This window comes from Sphaeramia orbicularis, chromosome 5 (assembly GCF_902148855.1).
Source record: "Sphaeramia orbicularis chromosome 5, fSphaOr1.1, whole genome shotgun sequence".
NCBI lineage: Eukaryota > Metazoa > Chordata > Actinopteri > Kurtiformes > Apogonidae > Sphaeramia > Sphaeramia orbicularis.
Window position 1 is genome coordinate 9,764,936 of NC_043961.1, and position 20,234 is coordinate 9,785,169.

The window sequence follows — 20,234 nt, forward strand, 5'->3', positions numbered from 1 at the left end:
GTTATTCCTACCCACAATCCTCTGTGCAGCAAATTGTACATGACACTGACTGACTGTGAGTGTGAACCTGTTGCAGTCTGAGGCTGTGCTCTCAACCACATGCTTCTTTAGGTTTAAATGTTGTACTATGGACTAGAGCAGATCTACAGTAAGGGTAAGATCAACAAAACTCAAGGAACTATGTTGTGGTGAAGCAGTTTGTCCCAAAGTATGAGATCTGGAAAACAGTCCAAGTCTTACCCCTCAAAATGTTGTGATGACGGGCTAAAATGTCCTCCCAAACAGAGGTAACTAGTTGCATTTATCCACACAACAACATACAGACATGTCCACATGGACAGGTGTAGAGGTTACCTGAGAGGGCGGTCCTGGGGTCTCTGGTGAGGACAGACTGGCTTGGCTGTTGACACTCATGTCCAACGTATCCACCTTTTCATATGTCCTTTTCTGCCTTCCAGGTATCTCCAAAGGGGCCAGTGCAGGGTTTCCAAGGTTACCTGCCCGACTCAATGAGCGGGCGGGCCCAGTGAGGTCCTCTCGTGATGCACACCTGCCCGATGACCCCCCTCCTCCTCCTCCATACCACCTGAGTGAGTCCGCAGGGGAGCGAGTCCGAGGTATGACACCCCTGTCCCCCATCTCTGGGTCCAGCCCAGCTCTCACCTCCCTCATGGTGTTGGAGCGACTCACCACCTCCCTCATCTCTGCCATCAGTCTCTCATTGAGGGCGCACAGCTCTCCACTGCTCCCCACCGACCCCGGTCTGCCTCCTGCTCCCCCGCCGGCTCCCACCCTCCTCCTGCTTTTCCTCCTCAGACTTGGGGAGGGGCCAGTGGAGTAACCAGAGTCCTGATAGTTTGCTGTGGTCTGTGGGGTTGATGGGGGAAAGTCCTGTGAAGCCTGGCTACTCTGCCTACTGTGTCGGGCCTCCATGGCACGCTGGACCGTGGCCTCCAGGACCCTCCAGTTTTGCTTCTTATCCAGTGTACTTGGGCCCTGGGTCCCTGGCTCTCTGTCCCTCACCTGTCCCCTTGGCTGGGGCAGAGAGTGGGCTTGGGGGGGTGGATGTGGCTGAGGCTGGGCTAAGGTTGGGTCCTGCCTGGAAATAGGGGAAGGTGTTCGGGTGGGTACAGGAGAGCCAGATACGAGGCCCTGTTTTGGATCTACATTGACCATGTGCTTGATGCACTCCAGACCAGCTGGGCTGTAGTCTGAGGCAGAGGGATTCCTCCTGTGTCTGGCCCCTGGACCAGGGTGCTGAAGGTATCTTGGCTTCTGTAAGCTGTGAGTAGGGGTCAGACGAGACAAAGGTTGCCCATTGTACATATGTGCACCTTCTACCTCCATGTCTGTAGGTGGTTCATCATAAATGGGGCACTCTGAAACTGGCTCGTCATAGATTGGGGCAGTGCAGCCATACTGGGGGGACACAGGTCGTGGTGTGCTGGTCTGGGCTCTCTGAAGCAGTGGACTGGGATGATTACTGTCAGCGTTCACCAAACAGAAGCTGCCGTTGCTGGCCTTTCTCAGGTGATGAGCCTGGCGTGTGTCAGCTGCCATTTTTCCAGAGGGGGCAGTCTTATATCCCTGTGTGGAGCTTAAGTGCCCCCCTTGGGCTTTGTTGCTAGAGGGGTGCAGTGTGAATGTGTTGGCCTTGGCCTGTGTGCTGTGCTGAAGCTGCTGCAGCTGCTGCTGCTGCTGCAGTGAGGCTGGGCTTGGCTGGCCACGGCTCATACTGTTCACCTTCACCAACATGGCCGCCTTAGAGCCAGGTACAGGCTGCCACCTTTGGGAACCATCCCTGAAGGAAAGAAATACACACAAGGAGACAAAACATTAGTCAAATGTAAGCGGTACCTTGTCTAATCTGAGACCTGTTGCACTGACATCACGTATGATGAAATGTTTTGAGAGGGTTGTTCTTTGTCAGCTAAGGAAACAAGTAGCTTCTTTCCAGGACTCACTATAGTTTGCTTCCAGGAAGGGTGTGAGTGTGGAAGATGCCTTACTGTGTATGCTCCACACTGCCTACCAACACCTGGAAACCACTGACAGCTCTGTTCCAATCATGTTTTTGGATTTTAATACATTACAGCCACAGCATATAAGTTACTGAGTTTTAAGTTGCACAACACCACTGTCACTTGGATTTTAGACTGTTTTTGAAATTGTCCTCAGTTTGTGAAACTTGGAGACAGATGTGCTGAAATGATCTGGAGCTCCGCAGGGCAGTGTTTTAAGGCCCTTCTTATTCACACTGTACACGGCTGACTATAGGCGCAGATGTGCTTCTGTCATCTGCAGACATGTTCACATGACACTGGCCTAAACCCGGGCCTGATGTCTCTGGGTGATGACTGGACTTACAGAGATGACACTGGCTCTCCGTTGAACTGGTGGGATTCTCATTTTTTACAGCTCAAAGTGGACAAAACACAAGAGCCAATTATTGACTTATGAAAGAAAAAACAAACCCTCACTCCAGTGGTCATCAAAGGTCAGCCTATTGGAACCATGGACACATACAAGTACCTCAGAGGACATGTGGACAGTAAACTGAACTGGAAGAGGAACACTGATGCTAGGTTTAAAAAGGCTCAGTACAGATTGTTTTTCCTGAAAAAGTTCAGATCTTCTGAGGTGAGCAGGAGGCTCCTAAATGTGTCTGTTCATGGCGTTGTGGTCAGTGTGTTGTTTTACGCTGGACTGTGTTGAAGCATCACTGTGGAGGACAGGAACAGGATGAACAAACTGATTCAAAAGGCTGGTTCAGTGGTTGGCCTGAGCCTGGACTCAGTGGACATTACAGTGGACATGACTACGGACAAAAGGATGAGGACCAACATACAAAATGTTCTGTCTTTAAAGGACCATCCGCTCCATAGTATCTTTAATGGACTTAAAAGCTCCTTTAGTGAGTGAATGGTGATGCCCCAGTGTTCTACTGAATGTTTTAGGAACTCTTTGGTTCCTGCTGTTGTGTGTTTTTAACTTTATTTGAAACTGTTGTTGGGCTGTTGCACTGATGTTCCAAGGGTTTGTAGCAGAGTCCAGAAGGATGACGTGTATTTTGTACTGTGTGATGAGTGTTATGAGTCCATGGCATTTTAATTTCCCCATTTGGATCAGTCGATCAATCAATCAATCAGTCAAAGCAACTGAGTAAATAGGCTTAAAAATGGAAATGTACAATACAGTATCTTACTATACTGAATATAATATATGAAAGATATTTGCAAGTGAAAACACTGAAGCTACAAATGTAACCTATTAGAAATCAGAACAGTTTCATGCACTGACACATGTGTAACCCTGAGGAAATTTGTTTCTATCAAACATATGTACATTTAGAAATTTTACTTGACTTTTTTTCACATTTCATGTATATATCAGCGTATATCTTCATGCGTCCAGAGGATGTATCAAACTGATCTAGGAGCATGATCAAATGTATACAATCCAGTCCAGGTACTAAGCAATGTTCTAAATGTAATCTATTTCAGAAAATCCAAGGCTGACGGTACTGGGAAAATCAGCAGCGAGCCACAAATTCTTCTCTAAACATTTCACTGACCTCCAACGACTTAACTCCATTTTTAGTCTGGCAGTCATAATAGCCTTGTCAAAACCATGAGACAATAATGCCAGTGTGTATATGTGCAAACCAAGGACCTAAAAATACAGAGGAGACCAATACATCTCACTGAAACACCAAAGGCGTGACTAAGAGGTCTTGAGTATAAAAGTAATTGATCTGAGAGAAGTCTGGACAGTAGTGGTTCATAGCTGAGAAGATCTTCACTGGGGTCCAAAGGTTAATTCGTCTCCTTTTGGTTGAGTGCCTGGGCTAACTTCAAACCCCGTGGCCCACTACTAATCCCAACAATGTAAAACAATCTGCCATCAATCTGGTCACGTGGCCCTGGACTCTGCTGTCATCTCATAATCTTCCTTGTGAAATGAGGGCTTTTCAATCTACAGCTGATCAAAAACAGGACTCTAAAGCGGGCATTCTTTAAATAAAATCGAACACAGTTGGCAGCTGGCCACAGTAGGACACACATGACACAGTCTGAACAGACAGGGTCAACACTTCCTGCCTTGATCAAAGGTTAAACAGGTAAATAAGGTTTAAGTCCAACAAGGTAGACTTACCTTCCTTGTTTCAATCCTCTCTTCTTAACATTCAGTGGGGTAATTAATTAGATCAAAGCCTATCACCTTCTGTCCTTGTAAATCCAAACATAAACACAGGTCTGTGTGGCCACAGCTAGTGTTCAAAGGCTTCCCTTTTCCAGGAGCACTACGACTCAGTTGAGAGTTGGGTTGTAACGGCAGGAAGAGGACGGCGAGGGAGGAGGAGGAGGGAAAGAGGCGGCCTCAACTCCCTGGAACAATGCTCAAACAATTCCCCTGAGGTCATCAGGCCAACGGCAAACTTCCTTCAGTCCACTTAGCTAAAGCTCTGCATTCCCCCTCTCCCTCTCCCTCTCTCTCTTCTCTCAGGACCCAGTGCCACCCCTGGTCCATAGAGTGACTCACACCCCTTCTGTGGTTTGAATATAAACAGGCTCCCATCTTCAAACAGTCTCACAGATTCACTATCCGGGTAGGGCCTGCTCACAAACAGCTGGATCGGAGCCACCTGGAACAGCACCAGGACAGTCTGCCACAACCACTGATGTTGGGAGAGCTCCAAAGTTCCCCCACCTCAACCAAGACAGTTTACTGCAACTCACACAGACAGACATGTGTGAAGACAAGGAGCTCTGATGGATGGGACTCGCCAGAAAACCACCGCTGTTTAGTTGTTACAAGTGGGTGTGAGTGTGTGGTTATACGGGCTGTGAGGAGGGGGATGATGGGTGACAGCTGTAAACGTGAGAAGCCACTGTTTGTGCTCTTTGAAACAGTGTATGTTTTCTCACACCGGTTCTGTCAAGCAGGAGGTGGTGATACGAGTGCTACAAATTCGTTGCCACCTCAGCAGTTGATGCGCAGCTGACCATTTAGCACTGGTGTGTTATGGCAGGAACAGCTCACACATGAGACATCAAGGGTTTTCCTGGAGTGAAATTACTCAGAAAAACACAGAAGACCTCACACGTAAAGTCACATAATCAAATTCCTTCAACATTATCAAAGCAAACCAACAGTCGTTGCTCACAAACACATGAAAACAATCAGTTGGAGTCATGTGTAAATCTGTCTTCTATATGTTCTTTCTGGGGGGTTTTATGGGGACTGACCCTGACACAGAGGTGACCACTACTTCCTGTTCAAAGAGGTCCTCTGAAGGCTTTGAGACAGGACTTCCCCATATGCAAACAGGAAATGCCAAATGCAATGTTCACACACAGCAGCCTGAGCGGAAGAAAGAGCTAAATCTTAATAATAGGGGTTTATAAACAGCTTTGCTAGATTTTTGACATAATACACACAAAATTCAATATCTTTAAAACACAGTAACCCCAAAGGCTTTAACTTCCTGTCCAAACAAGCACATACTCTGAAAACCGTCAGCCTTCAGTATTAATTCTGCCCATCTGTATTAAAACTAAATGAAATCTAATAATGTTTAAAATAACAATAGTAAAATGCCTATCCTTTAGGGACTGAAACTGAATACACTCAGTGGCTTGTGAGGAGCGCTCACGCTCCCAGTATTGGAAGAGAAGGATTTCATGAGGCTTTGTCTCTGTTGTTTGCCTGCTATTGTCCCAGCCAGGCTCAGAAAAGGTCTAGTATGTTCACCCCCTCCAGTGTTGGCACATTATGTTAGATGTCAGCAGGGAGTGTGGTGCAACCATCATCAGTATTGCATGGAGGCCTGCAGCCAACTCCAACAGTAGGGCTGTACAGAAAGAGCCTTCCATCTGTATCCAAAGCCTGTAATCTTATTACACAGCTCAAGCAACACTCACATATCAGTGAACCCAGGGTCAACTGAAGAGTAGTATGATTACAAACCCTGGACCGAAAGAGAGACAAAGATGGTTCAATGGTGAGAAAGTACAACAGGCGTAGAGTGGGGAGACGTTTGGTGGTAGTGGTGGGGAGGTGAAGGAGAATGGAGGGTGTGTGAGCATGTGTAAATGAGAGAGGGTGGGGATTAGTCGTGGGAGAGTGCAGCGAGGGAATGAGCGGGAAGGCTGGCATTCCACAGAGCTCATTCAGGGGCCTCCGCCACAGTGTGGGGAGCCCCACACAATGCACGGCTGTGCCATCGTCACGGAGACGCCTCCTTCAACAGCAATGAATGAGTGATGGGAGGGAGGGAAAGACGGAAAGATGAGAGGAAGGAGCCATCTTCACCCTCTACAGTCGGACAAACACACAGGCTCTTACGTAACAGTGAACAGGCCTGGACTTCAGTCTAATAATGGAAGGTGTTTAGAAAGGGCGTGGTACCTGGTTGTCAGGTGTTCGCTGAATGTTAGCTAAAGGAGGGGTATATTCTACAGCAATTTAACTCAAAGGTTAAGAAAAGACATGAAATGGTCATTATCTCTGGGAGTGAAATAAACTTGTCCACATTTGAATGGATCTTTTTTCTGTTTGCAGAGTCGTCAACTGTGGACGAGTACACACCTCTGGTATTCTCAGAAATGCACTTACAAACCCCCTCTTTCAAAGCTTGCATGTGAAAGCTTTAACGTAGCGAAATGAAAGATAAAATGAAGTTAGAGGCCCCTTCAGAAACCACCAGGGTAATCTGATTGGCCTCTAGGGCAGCAAATCAACTTAACGGTCAGCAAATTTCAATTAGTCTTGCAGCTCCACTGTCTCACAGCCGTGAACACACAGTCCTGGATATTCCAGTCACCACTCTGAAAATTCTTCTGGTCAGGTTGTCTCAATAACCAGCTAAATATACTATGGGGACACTGCTGTCAGCACATGTTCTGTCTCTTCTTTCTTTCCTGCCTGGAATAACCACTGCTGTTGGAAAAGCTATCAGCTGAGTCACCTCAGAGGATGGGGAGCAATATGGATTAGGAAGTTCTTAAATGCACCTCCTGGGAGCAGCAGGGTCTGAAAAACAGAGGTTATTATTAACACTGACTGGACAGGAAGAGGAAATGAGGTTGCACAGGCCAACCTTCTGCGACACAAACACCTTAGAGCGAAGACCAATAGGATCGCAGCGGTCTACGTAGAGGAAGGAAACCCAGTCGACAAAGAGGATTCACTGAGGACAATGACATATCCACTTCAGCAATGTTCATGTTTGAAAAGTTCGCCCGAGAACAAAAAAAAGCAAAACACTCCCCAGCATAAAGTTGAGGCGAAGCTTGACGCCACATAGCTGCTGTCCAACACCTTCAGAGGCAGCTGTCCTCCAACAGCTGAAGTGATACACCTCCCTCCTCTGAGCCAACATGTCTACCAGCTGTGCATGTCTGTGGATCCCACAGCTCGACCCTGTGAGGAGTGCCAGGCCGGACCGCAAGACTGCCACTGGTACTGCCGCTCAAGTGGCAGGATGAGGCCAAGCCCAACTGGATTCCACAAAGACCTGCCTCTGGAATTTAGAAGTGCATCTCAGATCTCATTACAGCACACGCTCTGGAGGACATGAACAAAACACAAACCTCTACTCAGAAAACGACAATATTTAAGGCAGGAAATACTGGAGTTTGTAGAAAACAATGATGTCTGATATGAAATGATTGACGTAGGGGTGTGATGATGTAAATCTCAGATCCAAACAGAAGTCATTTTATATCCAGATCAATGAATAAGTAGTTTATGCAACATTACTACATGGAAAGACCCATTTGTTTTGTAGGGCGCTTGATCATACTTGATTTTTTATTCTCCTTTGAATTATTATTCTAACCTTCATTTAACCAGGAAAAAAAAAAAAACAAAAAAAAAAAACATTGAGATTAAAAATCTCTTTTTCCAGAGTGTCCTGGCCCAGACAGCAGCAACAGAAGTTACACAAAATGGAAACCACATCCATACATCCACACTAATATACAGACACACAAAATAAAAGTCAGCACTAAAAACAAACTGAAAATTGATAAGAACATCCATATAAAACATCACCATTATTTTAAAAGGTACTAAAAGTAGAACAACAATGTTCCTTAAAAGTATCTCAATGCTGAAGCTAATTCAATCAATTGGAAAAACATCTACATCCACATTTGTCCTTTTCCCACTGCTTTAAAATGACTTTGAATGGATTCAAACAGATCAGTTCCTTCAGTTTAATTAGATGTTTGCCCTTCGTTGACGTGGCAACACATCCAGGGCATATCCTTCCTTCACCCCCATGAACCTCATGAGGAGGACAAAGCAAATTATAAAAATGGATGGACTAGATGCTTGCAATATAAAAACAAAATATAACAAATGGTAAATAGAAAATATGTTGAACTATAATTGCTTCCAGGAGTGTTTGGGTCCATTGTGGGACCAGTCTGCAGCATCATTTCCAAAGTATAGATTTGTGGCCAGTGTCAGGCTGTTTATCCCAAAAACTGGATCTATGAGAGAGAAGTAGTCCATCCTTTAGGTAGAAGCTCCTAATTTAGTCTTGGCTGGTCAGAGTCCCACCCTGTTCACTGTCACGTTCCCTCTCCCATGTTGGGTTGTGCTGCCTTCATGTAACACATGCCGCAAAGAAGAACAGAAGATGTCATGCAAACGACCAAAAATACTGCCTTGGAGTGCGACTTGAGAGAATAACAAAATAAACGACTGAGCATAATGGGAAACACTAGAAGATCTTCAGTCACATGATAAGTATCATCATGTTGCACAACCTTAGGATGAAGGTAAAAGGCCTGAAGGCGCCCTGAACAAAAAACACCTGTGTATACTGTGAGTCAGCTGAGAGAATCAGAGCAGCAGCTGGAGGCTACTTCATGTGGTGCCACTGGTTCTACAACTACATACAGGCGATATTCTACCTCACCACAAGAACAGAGGGTGAGAGAGAACAGCTTATTGTAGAAGCAGCTTTTAAATGATATGTAAAATAAAACACAAGAGCTTTTTTGGAGACACCGCTCCAGTGAGACGCATAAAACTGGAACTCTGTAATCTAGATCAGGAAAACGCCACAGACTTTGCATTTACGAGACAGAGTCAAACACAGAGCACAGACAAACGTGGCAGAGATAAAAACTTAAATAAAGTCATTGTCACTGCAAAACCAGACCAAAGCACTGAGATGCAGAACTGGAAGACGAGTTCAAAGGGCAACTTTTTCACAGAGGAAAAAGAAAGGGGGAAAAAACTATTACAGTCCGACTTAAAACAGCATCTGGAAAGAGCTGAAAAATGAGCTTACCACACCAGGAGCACACAGATAAAAGTCTTTCCAGAGTGTGTAAAAATGTTGTGGCTTCGTCCTCAGAGTAGTAGTAGATGAAAAGCGACAGAGGCCTGTGTTTGCACCGTAAACATGCAGACAATGTGTGACTCATTAAAACTCCAAAACCTAATCTACTCATAAGACACCCCCACACTTCCTAAAGAAACCGAGCTGTGCTTTCTCCGACATGACTCACAGTTATAGTCACAGCTATAAGAGGGATGTGTTTTGTTTTGGGGTTTTTATACTTTTGCTTTCACAGGTGTAGGTTTTCTTTTTTTAAAAAATCCCTTAAAAAAACGTCCTCAAAATAGAAACAGAAACAAAAATTAAAGGGAAAGATTTCAACTTCTGTTTTTGTTTTGCATAGGTTGTCACACACTTGTCAAACTCTGGGGAATATCTTTGAGCAGTTAAACTATTGGCCCGATATCTTGTCACCTCTTTAATGTGAAGACTGAACTAGAACACAAATAAGCAAAGGAACAACCCAGACGTAAAGCAACCAAATCGGTGTGTGTTTGTGTGGATGTGTGTGTGCTCTGAATGTTTTCAAAAAGCATCGAAACCCAACTAACAGTCAGAAGAGACAAGTTTGAAGTGTCTACTGTCAGCCTGACTGCTGCTGCACTGCTGTATGATTACAGGGCTAAATGAGAGAGCACATACATGTCATTTTGGATCCTTCTCTATTCAATTTACCTACACTTCCTGCCCAGAGAAAGCGCAATTGACCCTGAGGCACAGTTTGGTTTAAGTGAAGGCTTTTGTTCCTTTTAGTGCCCCATTATCCACCTCAGGCCAACCCCTGAGACAAAAGAGCGCTGTGACCCTGATGTGAACCACCTAGGATCACTGGGGTTGTCTTACACCATGCTGTCAGGTGACCTCAGCAGACGTTTAACATCCACTCAACCCCAGCAGGTCTGCAGTAACGGAAAAGCCCTGTTGAAAGGGAAAAGACGCCCACACACAGACCATAGAAACATGTACCTACAATGTCCTACAGATGTTACCTGGATGATGACACACACACACACACACACACACACACACACACACACACACACACACACAGTACATGTGTTAGGGGTGACATCATCTGTCCCAACTTTCAATCATTAATAATAAGTTTGTCTTGGATCTCAACTTCCCCAAAATGTCATGTGACTGACATGTTTTCACCTGGAGATCCCGGTACTTCCCTGATGAGCTCCACAGACGGTAGGTACTAGCAAATTCCCAGGACGTGTGATAAGACTGTGTGAATGAGTAACAGATCTGGCATAGAAGTCAGCTCATACGCTCAGACTTCCTTTAAGCACGAACACAGACAAATACAGAGCGAGAAACACAAAGAGAGAGGAAGCCCCATCTCCAAACCTGTCCTTAGAACAACATGGAGGGTGTGTTGTATGGAAACTCTTCTATCTCCTATGAGCAGATTTATTAATAGTATGACACAAAAGGAAACTGGTGTTGGAAGAACTGAGACTGTCACATCCTCACAAAGAACAGGGTTGTTTTTAAAAGTCACAGGTTAATAACTTTTCATCTCCAATTTCAGCGACCAAACTAAAGGGAGACCTTTCTAAAATAGCTCAGACATTCAAACAAAACACTAAGGAACATAAACTCGAAAAAAAAAAAAAAAGCTTACTCTACGGAACTGGGAAAGTTATGACCGGAAAAAGCATGACTTAAAAAAAGGGAAGAGAACTCTATTCTTACCACGAAAGCCCCTAACGTTCTTCTGTTCTGGGTGGGACAGAGCAATTAGTAAACCTCAGACCACTGGGACCATTCCAACTCCTCAGTGAAACTCCCTCGTTTGCTCTTCTCCATAGATCGTTGTCATTATCAATAAAGAAAGAAGACAAACAAGGCCCCCCGAGTTTGTTTTCATCCATTTTGAGCCGTCACATTCCAGCCTCTGGTTTCTAATTACCTGCTCAGAGATGGAGGCTGGTGAGCATCTGAAGGGCCGTATGGTTCAGGAGGATATCAGCCCCCGTGGGCTAAAGGCTCCTCAGCCCTTCTGAGGAATACAGCTGGCCATTGTTTTCAGGGGAGACAGAAAAGGTGCTGGGAAAGGTTGAGTCACCAGTGTGGGACCCTGTGGGGGGTTGGGGTGGGGGCGGTTAACACCCCACACACATAAACCAGAGGCAACACTAGCAGACCTCCAGTCAACAGCCGTGACTGACCAATTAGTTCCCCCTCCACCTTTACATATTCCAAAAGACTGGAGGGTCAGAGGAGAGCCCTCCTAATGGTCAAGGTGAGGAATCAGAAGATGGAGGAGAAACCAGAGAGGCAGAGTCCCCACGGCAGAGCCCCCACGGCAGAGCCCCCATGAACCAGCAGGGTCTGGGCCTGTTTCTAGGCAGCTGGAATGGAGCGGTTCTGCTTGTTATTAACCACAGACAACACTCTCTCACATGCCTCTCATGCATGTGCGTTTAAGCTCTCACCCATAAGAGGACTTACAGTCTTTGATGGCCCGGGGCCCAAATTTGTTTTAGGAAAACGAAACGAGCGCTGGAGCAGAGCAGAGCGGTAGTGAGCAGACAGAAGGACACTGAGTTGGCCTGTGTGGCCCGATGCCAGAGGAAACACCAGTGGCATGTGTGGAATCCAGCTCAGAGAGAAGAGACGCTGGTTTGGACCAGACCACAGCTCCAAACACATGATGGGACCACTGAATGACTTACTGTTGGAGGTCATTTTGCCCCAACAGTCGAAGCTGGAGGGGCAAAATGTTGTGAACTGGAATGGAACTGACTGCCTTCTGTCCCCATTTGGTAGTGATTTACTCAACTGGCTGAACACGGTTCACAGACTACAACAACAAAACATGTAACATATGGAAAGTTCAGATAAGTGAGAGCCCCAGAATAAAAAAACAGTCTAAGATTGACCCGACTGGTAAAATGTCAAAATAATCCCAGGAGTTCTGGTAGCAAAAGCATTTGAAAGTGATTACAATTCACTATAACACATGCTGTGATGACTATCACATTTCCTCACTTCTCTGCTGGTAATATGATCTACTGATGATTAAGCACAAATCCCATTCCAGACGTACAGTACAGACACTGCACGTCTGATCTGAACTTAGGTAGATTTATCTTTATTTAGTCTGTCAGTTTCTTTTTAGAATTCCAGTTACTTATAAAACCACGAGTATTTTTATTTTCATTTTGGGGAATTTTAACTTTAATTTAGTGTCAACTTAAGTTTTTTTTCCAGATATTATGAATAAAGCCTTGATTTATAGAAGCTGAGAAAGTCCAGATTAAATTCAATTAAATACTGCACGACATTTACTGAATATTGTTTGTATATATTTATATTACATACAATTGTTATTGCCCCCTACACTCTATTAGCTTCAAATAAATAACTGAATACAGACTCTTTCATATCATCATTTCAATCTACACAGATCTTGTCCAGACATATAAGATGTGCATATTATTCCATCTTTGCGACCTCCAGAAGGTTCATTTTTGTTGTGGCAGTTGTAAACTTTGGCCTGTGGACACTTATTCTAATTCAACCAAACTGTACAAACCCATTTATTCTAGTATAACACGAACCATTAACATTGGGGGACAATTAAGTTTTAGATTGTGCTGGAAAATTCCATTTGAACAGACTGTTATTTTTCTTTCCCCACTGGTCTGACTCTTTTCTGATGCCTGCTTTGCTCAGACGTACCTCTGTGGTTCCTTGCTGCTTTCGGTGCTGTGGTCAGTGCTGCTTCCATCTCCCTGTGACCTGCTGTCCACTGACGGGTCCAGCTCAGTATTGGGGGTGTCCTCGCTGCTCTCCAGGGCTCTGGGAAGGGTGCCGTCTCCATCGTGCTCAGGCAGAGGGGTGCAGCGGCCCTGGCTCCCCACGCTGCTGATGCTCCCCGTGGTCCCGTGGGGGTGTCTCTCCACACCCCCTCCAGCTCGTTTGGCATCGCTGCAGCGCTTCATGGCCTGAAGCTGCGACAGGGGGACTATATCAGCGCCCTGGGGACGATGCCAGACGGTGCGGCGCCCGGTGGAGTTGTAGTAGTAGAAGCGCCCACTGTGGGGGTCGAACAGCTCCCACCACTGGTTTCCGTCTGCCTGGCGGACCGGAACACCTGGGGGGGGTTCCCAGCCGCACTCACCAGTAGTCAGATTCACATACATACGCTCACGAGAGCGTGGCTCCAGGATCTCCACCCAATCAGAGCTGAATGACAAGACACAGAGCAAAGGAAACAGGGATTTTTCAAGCTGTAATTGACAATGGATTATTCAGCAACAGGAAAGGATGATGATTCAGAGGCTTTAACGGCCACGCTTCAGTACTCATCAATCCGACATGCAGTAAACAACTCACACTGTTTGACAGACTGAAAGGCTCAAAATGCCCCCTGTCCCATATGGAGACAGTGTCAGTGTTCATGTCCCCTACATGAATCCATCTGCATGTGTGTTTGATAGCAGTGATGTCATCTCTTTAGCTGAGGATGGACTAAATAAGGAGACAGGTGGACACGCTCGGTGAGACAGCAGGCATGGAGTCAGCAGGGCCCAAAGAGAACCATACGCTCCGAGTGCCACTAAGGCAAAAACCACTGAGCTGAACTACAATCACAGAGTGACAATGGCCGAGTCAGCACAAAACACACAGAGGGAAAAGAGAGAGAGAGAGACAGAGAGAGAGCAGGGGAGCAGCAAAAAAGGGAGAGAGGCCAAGAGAAAAGGAGAACAGAGACAAGCAAAGACAACCTAGTTTACAGAAAAGTACACAAGCAAAGGGCTCAGCTAAGGAGGACAACTAATTACACAAATCAGACGATGATCTAAATTGGCTAAAAATTAGAAGCCGCAGTATCTGTGTTCAATCAAACGTGTGCAGTGACACCATGACACGTTATCGACACTGATACAGGTTTTACTGCAGACACCTGTAAAATCAGTGTCAATAAATACATCTGACGAACAAACCAGGACTGCAGCTTCCTAGTGCTGTAGATCCAGGTCATGCTCCCCTTATGTGGGTTCCTGAACATCTCCTTTGAACTAGTTCCCTAACGTGGGCCTAAACTGTGTCAGTGAATCCACGTGGGAACATGAACAGTGCACAGAGGCTCTGCTTTACAGTATATGTTTAGATCAGAGACACAAAATGTCCAATAAATCCAACCTGTCCTGTTCTGTCTTTCACAATGACCACTTGAGGGCCCTGGCACGACTACATCCTTTCTCTCCATCCCCACCAGAGCCCCCCCCAGCTGTATCCTACTATCTCTGAGAGAGAAAAAAAAAGCCAGTGGGGAGGAATTAGTGTCACAAGAATCTACTGTTGGTTTGGATCTGTTCCCAGCTTTCTCGGGACAAAAAGGCCTTTCTTCTCGCTGTCATACTTGTTTGTGAAAGAACCAGCTGTCCAGATTACCTGTGATGATCAGAGGGTATGAAGCTCCATGTCCAACACATACCCACAGTCCAACACATACCCACAGCCCCAGCTCATATAGGTGCCAAATCACTCCCCTGTGTGCATCCACAGCCTCAGAAATAGACCACAGGGACTGTGGTGCCAGTCCGGTCTGCCAGGGTTACACTGTGACCCCCCCGGGACACGAGTCACTGAAAACAACAGCTGTTTCCTCCTGCAGTCACATACAGCTGACAAACCCGTCTGTGGAATCTAACTCTAAAATGTATCAGCAACATCGAGCTCTTCATTAGATGTTTTAACAGCCAGAAAAACAGAAAGGCTGGATATAAGGGGCCGTCCCATCTGATGTGTCCATGTGTCAGAGGGTCTACGCTGTGAAACCATCTGGTCCAGTCCCTCACACCAGGCACACAGACTTGACCTCAGTGGAGTCCACACTTAAGGCTTTTTATACTTTAAAGACACTTGGAATAAAAGATATGAGAGGGAACTTTTACACAGGTCTCACATATTCATTGGATCTGATCGTCTGGAAAGTTCAGTGGATATTTATGATGACTGAAGCAACAAAAGGCTGAATTTAAGCACATCTGTAACTGAATACTGTGACTTTAATATGACCTGCCTCAATGATAAGCATCATGTGACAACATTTTTCAGTATTACAGTTATGATGCGACTTGTTTGAAACTTAATATCCAAAGAACGAAGTATGAATATTAGCTGTATGTCTGTCAGCTTTAAGGGAACATTGATAACTCTGACCCCAAATAAAAAGGACAAAAGTGTGGACATGTTTTTTTTTGTCATTCAGCCTTTTATGATGCGTTCATGGCACATGTTTATTTTGCACCAACAACGTGATATCATGACTCACATAAAGACACCACTTTTAATTGGCCTGTTATCTGTACGCATTATGAGTTTTCTGCGTGCATGTTCATGCCGTTACTATCCCCCTGTCCAACCTGAATCGATGTGTCAAATACCTCACACTGAGGGTTAAGGTTATGTGAATAGGAGATCTTGGTGTAAATGGACACGTGATCAAATGGTGTTGAAGAACGCACGAAAGGTCAAAAATGCATAGGTACAACATGGCAAATGCCATAAGAACTGGAGTGACGTACAACGGCATTTAATGATATCAGTCTGCAGGGCCGATACTGAAAGACAAACCACTTCTGTCTGATTGTGTCACTATTATCTAATCTGACAGGTCACTGTTATTCAGACATCTTCCACACTCTGTGAATGCGCTGTGGTAAATGTAGGTTAGTGTGTGCATTTAATCTTCTGATTACAGACATTTGCTTTAAAAAGAGGCTGACAGCATACAGTTGAGTTTTTCACAGTGGTGTTTATTTGTAACTTTTATCCACCTTCCTTGTCGTTCATATTTATGTCAGGCTGTAATCAGGTAAACTCAGACAGTCTAACTGATACTTTCCAGCAACTGCTTATGTTACAGCCAAATGTACATTATTTTTGTCACATGTTCCACCTGCAGATGTAACTTTCTACCTGGATGGTGTCGGACAACAACAAACTCTTAGTGTTTCACTCACAGTCCGCTCTAATGTCCAGCAAAGACACACTTTAAGTTTGTATTTAAAGCATTTAACGGAGCCGAACATTCTAGTAAATAATGATGTTGCTGCTGTGAATGGTTGCCAGTACATATTTGTTTTACTGCCCAGGCCTAAATGTTTGTTTGTGCTGCAGAGCTGGAATCATAGCAGCATGGTGTTTATGGTCTGACTACTCACAAAGAAAGAGGGTCCACAATGAGGCCCACTTATTAGAAGATGACTTCCACACTGATTAGAGCAGCAACACTTCATGGGCGGGAAGCTCCGCAAATAAAGGGGCATTGAAAGCCGAGGCCAAACAGTCAATTCCACACCACACACACCAGAGCCTTCAGCCTTTTTCTGCTTCTGCCTTTCAAAAGACGCATTCCCACACTTAGAAACTGATCTGTTTGTGTCACACTCCGTATCTGTCCATGTGTTTGTTATATAATTGTAAAGGCAGCGTTTGTTTGTGACGAACAAGCCACGGCCTTAACCCTTTCATGCATTAATTGTGAGAATCTTAGTCAAGATTTGTTTCTTCACTGCTTTTATTCCTCCTTAGGCATGAAAAAAACAATGCGATCAAGGTTTTTTTTTTTTTCTGCGGAGTTACAAAAATATCCATGCATTTAATTTTTGAAGTAAAGAAACGTGTTTAAAACCCAATATCAGAGAGGGATATGAAAACAGTGAAATAAAAACATGCTTAATGCTGCTAATCTGATGTCATCTCACATTTTAACATATTCTAATGCTATTAATTCCTCACTTCATCGAGATAATGTGCAAAAAAACCCTTCTTGTCTAACAAATAACAATTGATTTACACTCAAACATGTTAGTGCAGATCAGGTTTATCAAGAACAGCAAAGTTACAGTAATGGTATGAATGTCAGAATATGAGATGATGCATAAGTGTCCACTGTATTGGCTGATATGGAACTAAAACAACTAAACCCATTAATATACAAGAGAACACCTGGGGAATAACTGTCCACTGGAGTGACTTATGCATGAAAGGGTTAATGACTTCACTGATAAACACGGAGGCTAAAGGAGCCGACTGTGGGTTCCTCTGTGCTTTTTTAAATCCCAAATTCCACAGCAGTGATGACACCGGGGAAGACAGTTCAAAGTTTAACAGGCGGAACAGCATCCTGGACACCCCAGTCCTGGACACCCCAACAGGAACCCACAGTTTGAGGGTCAATGGTGGAGGCCGTGCCCGATGGGCTTAGACGTACAGGGTGCAGTGGTTGCATAAGGACCGTTCCCTCAAGGCAAATAAACAGAATTTAGAGCTGAGAGAGTGCCTGCTGGTCTCTGTTGACACAAGCAGATAAGCAGGAAGACAGACCGGCGTTCAGGTTCTGATATTCCTGGAACATCACTTTACTCAAACAACATGAGAAATGTTCATTCTACAGGTTTGTCCAGTTCGTTGGCTCTTATGTTCTACGCGATTTGCCAAGTCAACCTAAAAAAACCTTGATTCTCTAAAATGTTTTCTAACATCTGTGCAAACATCACTGTGGTTCCTGTCCAATATATTATAGAAACTTGCTCAATTTAAACTGATTTGTCCAGTTACAAGTAGTAGAAAGACAGATAAAGTACTACATACATGTACTAGAAAAGTACAGACGCAGGCATACAAGTATCGTGTGGGATTCTAAACAACTGAGCCAGTCCGTCTCATGCTGCAAATGCTCATAAATGGTTTGGAATGCAGTGTGCACCACCTCAGCAAAGTTAAATGTTTTGTATTGATCTAAAATTAACTTACTACACAGACATGTTCCTCTGACAGAGCACCTGATTCAATTAATCCAAAACAAGTAGTGCTGAGAACTGTGAAAAGATTCTGTTGGATCCTTCATTCTTCAAATCAACATAGGATGAAACCTAATCCTTAGCTGTTTGTGTGTCTAAAAGGCATTGTTTTGACTGTAACACAGTAGAAGACACTCTACTGTCCACTGGTACAGAGCGTCTTTGTCTTCCATTTGGGTCAAGGAGACGCTTCATCAGCCTATGGTTATTCAGAAACTAAAAATAAAGCCTGTCAAATGGTGAACAGAAAAATCCCTCCAAACAGTCGACATCTAAGACTAACACAGTGAGACGTGCACACAAACACACCTTCAAACTATCGCCATACTCCAGTCCCCAATGTGCCAGAGGTCTCCTTCAGAAGGAGAAATACTTCATCTATCATCTGCAATTCACACTCAGCTCCAAAAATAACTGGAACCCAGAGCGGTTTCCCAGAGTGAGGGAAACAACAGAATACAGCTCGTGGAATCTGCCCTATTGTTCGAGGCCAACGCCAAATCGTAAATGGCACTTTTCCCAGCAGTGGTAAACACAGAGCACCGGACAATACCTCCACTAGAAATAGGGCAACGTATAGTATTGTGTCATTGTCCAGCTTTGGATTTCAAACAAACCAAATACCAGTGAAATTGTTGATTTGGTCAAAAAGATAAACAGAGGAAAAAAAGACTATGACCGTAGTAAAGCAGCAGTGTTCAGATAACGGTCAGATAATCTAGTAAAGGCTGAAGTGTAGCTTCATGCTCCATTGCTTTTGTGGCATTTCTGATGGACAGATAGAACGCCTTTCAGAAACGGAGCCAATTGAGGAGGAGCAACATTCAGTTATCCATAACCTTGTTAAGGTGAGACAAAAGACAAAACCAGTGAGCCAGTTAAGCTCTAATTTTCCATTTACGACCCTGGTAAAGTAACCTCTAACCTTCTCCAACAACAGACTATTCTGAGCTGCTGCTTGTGATGGTCCCATGTGGACTAAGGCGGGCTGCGTTCTCACACAGGCCCTGCCATTCATGTAGGAAACCTTAGCACTGTGTTCACAAGCAACAGCAACAAGTGCCAAAGTCCACCCTGACTGGGATATTTACAGACCTGCCATTTCCTATTTACAGACACAAACCATCCTATCGCCGTGGATACTGGCTTTAAAATAAGGCATCCCCCAGAAGAGTTAAACATTTAAACTCATGTTGATGCATCAGGGAAGAACTATTACACTAAAATGTAGAAAAATGTTGTAACAATGACAAGCAGTTGGTAATTTATCCCAACAGGCTGAGACCTGCGCCTCAGTACAATACAAGAAGTGATCAGTCAAAGCTGACTCCTGTTTGATTATGTATAAACATGTGCAAAGTCTATTGAGCGGGGCTGCTAGGCAACCCTTTTATCTAAATATTGTAAAACAAGAGTAGGGACACGGACCGACTACTGAGTGCTTGGCAGCAGTTCCAGGAGCTGTGACTAACCAAGAGCGTGACAGTAAACCTGGCACAGTCGATGTTATGGCCACGGTCCTGCCTACTGAAGTGAAGAGGGCAGCAGCTCGAGCGTGTGCAAACCAACACCAACCCTGAAAGCACTTAAACTGTACAGAGACAAATGAAGAGGACACCTCCACAACATTAATTCGGATTCAGCTACTGTCTTAATAAGCACAGTTAGGGTTTTCAGGGGCTTAGGTCCACTGTGTGTTCCAGAGTTCTCCATAAGTTTGTGGAAGACGTAAATGGGGGTGGGGGGTTCTCATGTCATCAGTGTCATTCGATGCTCTCCACATTTATTTGTACATGATTTTGGCTCAGGTGGTGTTCCGTTTAAGTCTTAGAATGGTAGGAAAATCCTCATAAACACCTGTAATTTGTTTATTTATGTACTGAGGTTCTGCTTTCACAGAACTTGATGCCCTGAGAGCTGATAAATGCATGCGCCTCTTCAACACATTTTTGGTGCCAGTAGTTTGTTAAAAAGAAAGAGAGACGTGAATCAGGTCCTAGAGATGCTGATTCAGTCTTTATCAGACACATACGCATGTCAGC

General features: G+C 44.7%; 1 protein-coding gene across 4 annotated transcripts in view; it reads right to left on the minus strand.

Moving 5' to 3' along the window:
- arhgap46a (Rho GTPase activating protein 46a) overlaps positions 1-20,234 on the minus strand; it is a 39,475-nt gene that overhangs the window by 12,963 nt on the left and 6,278 nt on the right. For 3 of the 4 annotated variants that reach the window (XM_030133746.1, XM_030133744.1, XM_030133745.1), the window contains exons 2-3: positions 13,058-13,564; positions 355-1,801 (exon numbers count right to left, since the gene is read on the minus strand). In XM_030133746.1, coding sequence (XP_029989606.1) covers positions 355-1,801; positions 13,058-13,564 — 1,954 coding nt within the window. The remainder of the gene's footprint in view (positions 1-354; positions 1,802-13,057; positions 13,565-20,234) is intronic. The other variant, XM_030133747.1, reaches the window with a different exon arrangement.